Consider the following 7,905-nt stretch of genomic DNA (forward strand, 5'->3'; position numbering starts at 1 on the left):
CTAATTATTCCGGTATACTATGCATAATTATGGGGTAGTGAACAGTGTACCAGATATTCCTGTTGAGTGAAGTATGAAAGCTCAGAAAGGCTTTTGGCAAATATTCTGAGCAATTAATGTCCAACTCCTGAGAACCATATTCGTTTACTGTTGTCATTCTCTAACGTAAGAGAGCAGCTTAAACGGATGACTTGATGAAGAGTCAAAGCTTCATCTAAAAGGTTTTCTATTTCTTCTGTGTCTTTGATCATGTACATAGTCTCAGTTGATTATAATAACGTATTACAATGTCAGTCTAAGTGTCTGGAGTCTAAATGGTAGCTTAATGAGCTTACTAAATGGGGAGTCTAAATGCTATTAGTTTGGTCAGTCATAAAAAAAAGAAAGAAATTCAATATTTGAGTACAATCAGCAGATTCAAGATGTCCTCTAAAACAAAGTAAAAAGACTTGCCATCTGATAAAAGTAACTGTTGAAAGCTTGTGCCATTATAAATTGGTTAGCTAAAAGATGCCACAAGCCCTTTTGTCTTTGGATTTTTTCCTGGAATTGCTATAATGGTCTCCAAGGACCACTGGATTTGCCAGTCCAAACTTTTCTATTGAAATTCTGGTTCAATTGTTCTATCCTAGGTACTCCATTTTATTCCATTAGAAATCTAGTGAACTGAGCAGTGGCCAATGTAGCCAAGAAAGCAAACCTTCCAGAAGATTTAAAAGGTGTTGTTGTTTTCCAATGAAAGTTTTAAGTCAAAAGTACAAAAAAGATGCTTGAATGGCAGCCCACCCACTTGCCATATCACGAGGCTTTAAAAAAAATTCCTCCACAGTTACTCAAAAACTGTTTGTCATATGGCATGTAAGACTGCTCTTATGGAAATGCACTGAAAATCTTCTGGAGTAACCAAACTTGTGGCATGTGTCTCTGGACTCAGGGCATCACCTCAGAGTAGGGAATAAACTGTAATTTCCTTTTAAAAATATGCATTGTATTATATGTAGTTACTTAACATCTATACACCCAATAGACAACGTTCTCTGGTGGTTTAAAACAGTTCCTAAAAAGGCCCATGATACAATAATAACATCATAATTTTTCCACAATACACCATTTAAAATCAGCTTGTTTTTTAAAAAAGGTTTAACAACTAAAATGGTACCTAAAACAGAACAGACCTGTTTAAAACACCAGGCATGCGTGCCCCATCAAACCATTAGATAACTGCAAACATCTTTAAATGCCTCAATATTGATGGTTGTTTTAACTTGGTGCCAAAATGACAAAGTTGGCACCAGGTAGGCCTCAGTGGGAAGATCATTGGGGCCACCACCAAGAAGGCCTTCCCCCTTGTTGCTGCCCTCCATGCCTTCTTTGGAGGTGGCCCTCAGAGGAAGGCCTCAGATGTTGATTAAAAAGTATGGTTAGATTGCAGCTGGGAGAAGCAGGTACTGCAATCCCAAGCCATGTAGCACTTTATAGGAGCACTTTGTATTCTTCTTTAACCAAACAGATTGGAGAAACTTATTGTATCCAGTAAGTACAATTTATCTGAATAAGTGGCACTGCCATTAAGACTGAACTCAGGTGCTAAAATCTACTGAAGAAGCCCTTTTGAAATGTCAGTTCTTTCTTCAAATATAGATCCAACTGGCCTATTTACAGTTTTTTCAGTAACTGCACCCTGTCTTTGGACAGAAAGATATCTCTTTCCTTAGGGAAATGGGTCTGCCTGATTCTAAGCTTCTCCTTCTAACTTTTTCAGCACAGCCAACTTTTTATAGAGCAGTGAATATGTTATTCTGGAAGGCACACCATGTCACATTTAGTAATGCTTGCTGACACTAGGGGAACGTAGACAAGTTTACTGGCACCACTGTTTAGGACTGGGCTTCTCATCATTTCTATCTATGACCCAGTAACACTATTTTCCTCTACTATATTTGTCTGTCCACAGTACGTACACAGCAAGTCTGTCTGACTGTGGAAATACAATGTATTATATTGAATTCAAGGACACAAAACATTTTTATAGATCTACTGCTCAGTTACAAGCTTGGTAACACCCTTTGTAGGGACTAAAGTAAATACACATGAATGCAGTGACAGGACAGACACCAGCACTTAGAAAAATAAGAAACCCTTACAGCATTCCCTGAGTTGCATCTCACCATTCACTGGGCGTTGCCTTTTCATGTACTAGAAGCACAACAAACTCCTTTGAAATACAAGCATTATCAAAGTCAGTAACCTAATCACAACAATCCTTCTGCATCCATCATATCAGGCATTTTTACCAGGCATTTGTGCATGTTCCACTCAGTTTTACAGATGAACAGCAAAAACTAAATCTCTCATGGCATGATGTTCCAGCTGCAACATAATACATCATCACAAAGAATTCATTTCATTCATTCCTCAGTATCATTATTTCATGCAGTGGAAGCTCACATACAGTCAGGCTCTGTGTGTCTTGTAAATGTGTTACTATTTCCACTAAGACAGCCAGAAACAAACTGCTGAGGATTTTATTTTATAAAATGCTGCGCCAGGATGGCATCACAACCTGCAATATCATACCAGCTGACAAGACGTAACACAACAGACAGAAATGCCTGTTCCAACTCTCTGAAAGCTTTTCAACAAGTAAGCAACTTAACACTCTGAATTCGGGTTTTTCCATCAACATTTGCTATTACTTGGGGGATACAAACAAATGGATGGATTTGATTGTATTGTACTTGAATTGTCCTTCCTCAATCCAGGCAACGTTAAAGGTTAGGGTTAGGCTAAGTATGAGTGCCTTGCTCATGGGTGGGGCATACTGACAGTTATAGTCCATCACACCTGTACAGGCACAGTTATTCTCTGTGAAAAGCTTTAGCATAATACAAGAGAGCTGATGCATAGGCCTGAAGCCTTACTGTATCATACCAAAGATGCTCATGAAGAACAAAGATGCGAGAAAGACTTATCGGGCATACATGGTAGAATGAATGATCATTGCTTTCTTCAAGTAACTATGGTAGTACCAAACATTAAGTCTGGAAAACCCTTATTCATGGTTGGAAGACTACCAGAGCAAACAGGACAGTCTACACACATATGGAAAATCAACACTTAATTAAGTGTTTCTCTATTTCATGTGTCTGAGAACTCCCAGTTAAAAAAAAAAAGTAACACCACAAAGAAATGTCTTTTGTAACTGTGGAGATGAAAGAGGCAGGCAGAAAATTGTTGGCACAAGCCTAGCTGATACACAGGTTCCACTATAAATACTTCATTAATTTTTGAGTGCAGTAGAGTGATGTTGCAATTTTCCATCACTGAGCAAGACACTCATTTATTCACTCCCTGATACTTTCTGTAATCCCAAGTAGCCTGTCCAATTACAACCAATTAGCCAATCCAGGAATGCAACAATAGCAGTTTAGTGGTCTTCCGGAATGGAATTCAGCACACCATGCACAATAAAATAACTTCAGCATAAGATTGCACATGATGTCTGCCCAAATCACTTGACATTTGAATATATCACTTGAAAAGAATATATTGATCAGTCATCTTTGCTACTGGCCACAGACCAGGCCCATAATCTGGATTGGCATGCCCTCCAGTCCCATTTACACAAGCAATAGCACTGGAGCATACCAGAAACAGAGTGGCATCCTCATTTTCTCAGACATAACTGATGCAGCATGAAACACTAGAAATTAAATATGCAATGGGGAGCAAAATTCCTTCATGCAACAGCTGCAAACAAAACTGCAACCTCTGTTCTGGGGGGAATAAAAAACACAACAGAACCTTTTTAAAAAGGCCCAGCAGCTGAAGTCGATACGGGGAGTGTGGCGTGGGCAGATTTATCCTTTCAGCATCCCAGCCCTTCCGTTCTTTGGAGGAAAAATTCACTTTTCCACGCATGTTTCCGCAGTCCAGTCAGGAGGATGCTCCTTTACGCTCCTCGCTCAAGGAGACTCTTCCGTCGAAAGCTGGCGGTCAACTCGCAGGCCACGCAGCTTCATGATGCACAAGCTACCTGTTCCAGAGCGCCCCCCCCCATCCCGCTCGAGCATAAACGGAGCGACGGCCTCGGGCGGAGGACCGGCGCTTTCCCCCTCACACCTTCGCCCAGGCCTGCCTGCCTGCCAGAGTCGCCCCGCTCCGCTGCCATATTCGCAGCTCCCCCACCGCCCGCACCACGTTCCCGCTCGCCCTCGCCCTCGCCTTTTCCGGCCGGCAGCAGGTCGCCGGGATACGCTGCCCGGGTGTCTCCCAAGGCGAACGCCTTACCTGACAGCCACCCTGACGGAGCTCTCGTCTGGGCCAGTCGTCATGGCTCAAAGGTTGCAGGAGCGGACCCGAGAGGAAGAACAGACCATTGAATGCACGTCGGTGCGCGCTATACGCGTTACATTCGCGAGCCAGACGGAGGGCGCCACGGACGTCTGCAAGTTCACCAAGGAACGCGACAGTCCTGCTGCATTTAAAGCGCTCGCCTCGGCGGGGAAGGAGGCGGGGAAGCCCTCGCCAGTGGCTCGGGTGGTGGAGGGACTGGGGGGCGGCGGCGGCGGCGGCGGCGGCGGCGGCTGTCTCACCTCCCCCGTCTCCTCCACCTTCTCCGCTCTCCAGCCATTTTAGGTGACTGGCTGAATGAATAGGTAGCAGGCGGCGGCGAGCGCGATACTCCGCCCCCTTGGCTTCCCGGCCCCTCCAAGCGGAGCGGCACTGGGATTGCGCGAGCAACAAACTCTTTCCTGGCAGGCTGGGAACCTCGGACCCCCTGCGAGCCACCGGCTCCGCCCCTCCCGCCGCCGCCCCAGAAAGCAGCGGCAGCAGGCGGCGGCGGCGGCGGCTTCTCTCCAGCCGCAATGCGTAACCGAGCGCGCCCCTCCTCCTGCCGCCGCCGCCGCCGCCGCCGCCGCCTGCTCGCCTCGGCTCCGGGCAAACGCTGGCAAGGACTCCCTCGCAGCAGTGCCGCGGCGGCCACCGCGGGCGAGGCGCAGCCACGCACGGCCAGTTCGCTCGCGGAGAGGAAGAGCTCGCGGGCGATTCCCATCGAGTGGGTGGGCGAGAGCGAACGGAAGTGGGCATTTGGGAGGGATGCTGTTGCCCAGTTGCTGTTCCACCCCAGTCGCCATCATCATCATCGTCAATTACATTTAGAGGCCACCTGTTTTCCTCTTGCAAGGAGCCCAAGATGGCTTACATGATTTTCTCCATCTTGTCCTCTCAAGAGCCCTGTGAGGTAGGTTCCGCTGTGTGTCAGGGATGGGCCCCAAGCAACCTGGTGAGCTTCATGGCTGAGTGGGGACTCAGACCTGAACCTACCAAGTCTCAGGCCAACACTAGCCACTGCACTGGCTCTCTTGTTCCGTATTTCATGTTATAGTAGTCGTTAAAATAAAAAGGAGCAGCTGTTTGGATATGGCAAGAAGGGGTGTGTGGTGTGCAAGTGTCTGCACTCACACAAACTCATTGCATCCGCTCCCTCTCCATCATCACTGCCACAGAAGAAGGAACTATTCAGGGTCAGGAGTTAGTCTGCCATTGCCACCAAAATCAGCACTTTAATTTTCCCTATATTTGAAGTGGCATCAAGGGCAAATAGCCATCTAGGCCAGAGAGTCCTGAGAAGCAGAGACTGGCAAGATTGCATCACTGGACAGAGGTGTGAATGCCACTCAGCCTGCCTTGTGCTCCCTAAGCAAGTTTCAAGGGCCGGTCCTACTATTAGGCAGGTGCTACAGATTTTTGGTGCCAGGAGAGGGCAGCACATTGTCAATTATTTCAGTTATTGCATTTCTACAACCAGGGATGTGAGGGGCTAGTGAGATGTTCCTCATCAGCTGCCCAAATGACTGACATTGAGAAATTATTTTGCACTATGTACCTTGAGTAGGACAGATTCAGCCTAGAGGTACCAGTTGCTGCTCTGTCTCAGACTAGCTCAGTTCCCTCACTCCAGAACAGTCGAAAACAAGCTTCAGATGTGGGGCAGGTCACCTTCCATACAAGAAGAGTGACAGGTGCATCCCACCTTCCCGAGCCATCAATAGGTCTTGGCCTGGCCATGCATGAGAAACGAGGACAGGCTGTTCTGTCCTATTACATATTGTTGCTAGACAGAGTAAGGTGGCCCATTCAGGCAACTGCAAATTGTTGCAATACAATAGTAATTTATTACATAGTATTTTTACTGTCAAGGTACAGGAGAGGTACTTGTAGGGCTCTTCTTCATCAGCTGCCTAAATACCCTGAGCATCCATAGAGTGTTAGGCACTGTGACTTGGGGGAGCAGATGCCAATTGGTGCTCCACTTCATTTTACTACTGAGGAAAGGTTAAGGTGAGACACGATATAGGGAACTGACTTAGAAAGAGACAACTATGCAATTCTTGTTGCTAGTAGCTAAAAGTCCATAGTCGATATGGCCTACATTTGACCAAATACATTTGCATGGTTAGGATCGAAACTCTAAAAGGTGTCTACTATATCTGGCATTATTGTTATTCTTATTATAGAAAGGGAGCACAATGCTGTGGCTGCTGGACATTGTCTCGAGAACCATGGGAGTTTGCAGAGTTGCAACTCTGTAGCTGCAAAATAGCTCTGACATCAGAGCTGGGACTCAGCGCTTGCAGCACCTTGCAAGAAGAATTGCACTGGCTGCTTCTGGGAGGTCAGGAAAGGGGTTTCGTGCGCATTCCAGACAGAGGAGAGGGAAAGAGATTGGCACAGCCAAGACACAAAGTCTCCAGACAGTGCTTCAGCCTCCTTTCTCCTGCTCCAAGGTTCTTCACTTATAGTTAACCTTCACCTCCACACTCCTTCCAACCTGCATAGAATGCCCACAATAATTTTTGCAAAATAGGGCAGGCTGCTTTGCTCTGACAAAGTATGGGGCTGGCCCAGCCTGTCAAACATAACAGGGGGGAAACAATCACCATAAGGCAGGATGCAGAGACTGGGCAGATACAACACTATATTCTAAAACATGGGTCCTCAAACTATGGTCCGGGGGCCAGATCCGGCCTGCTATGCCCATTTATCTGGCCCGCCATGCCCACTTGGACCCACCGCACCCTCCCGGGGAGGCAGCGGTTTGGTTGCCGGGAGAAAATGATCTCCAAGTGAGCAAGCCACTGCCTCATGCGCCCGCCTTGCGGCGCGTGCCTGCCCCTGCCCCTGCCCACGCCTCGCCTCACCTTGCCTCATCGCACACCCTGCCCCCACCTCAGTGTCTGCCCATGCCACCCCCACCCCCGGCCTGGCCTGCATGCACTGCCAACACCACCTTTCCGGCCCACACCCAGCACTGGCAACTTTCAACTGGCCCCCTGGTGAAAAAGTTAGAGGACCCCTGTTCTAACACATTGTTTTGGGTTTGGCTAGGGCAGGGGTCGGCAACCCGCGGCTCTGGAGCTGCACATGGTTCTTGCATCCCTCTGCTGCGGCTCCGTCACTCAAAACATGCACCGGCACAGCTGCCGATCTGTGATCGAAGCTCCACTCATGAACGCTGCGCTAGCTGGTTAAGTAAATCGCTACATTCCTCTGCAGGGAAAGAGTGGAACAAGCTTCCTGCAGGCTCTCAAGTTACACGAAAGGCTGCTGAAAAGATTCTCTTCATCCCAATGTAATCTCCTTCATCTGAATGTTAAAAGCTGCGCTTGGGACCTGTCACAATTCACATCACTTGACTGTTTATCTCCTAATCAGTCACTAAACACACCTATATCTGCGACCCAGGCCGATTTACTGAGCCCCACCCCCCACCCCCCCGGTAGGCCAACCATGGATAAATCGAAGAGAAGAAGAAAGCCGAACATTTAATGGAACATGGGTAGATTCATTTGCTTTTACTGCTGACGAACTTATGGGGTTTACATGTAGTCCTTTAGCACT

The 7,905-nt window shown here is 47.3% G+C and overlaps 1 protein-coding gene across 1 annotated transcript in view; it reads right to left on the bottom strand.

Moving 5' to 3' along the window:
* KIF21A (kinesin family member 21A) overlaps positions 1–4,366 on the bottom strand; it is a 96,385-nt gene extending 92,019 nt beyond the window's left edge. The window contains exon 1 of the mRNA XM_044423261.1: positions 4,291–4,366. Coding sequence (XP_044279196.1) covers positions 4,291–4,334 — 44 coding nt within the window. The 5' untranslated portion in view covers positions 4,335–4,366. The remainder of the gene's footprint in view (positions 1–4,290) is intronic.
* Between the last annotated feature and the right edge of the window lie 3,539 nt (positions 4,367–7,905).

This window comes from Varanus komodoensis, unplaced genomic scaffold, assembly GCF_004798865.1.
Source record: "Varanus komodoensis strain SLA01 unplaced genomic scaffold, ASM479886v1 scaffold13_3, whole genome shotgun sequence".
Lineage (NCBI taxonomy): Eukaryota > Metazoa > Chordata > Lepidosauria > Squamata > Varanidae > Varanus > Varanus komodoensis.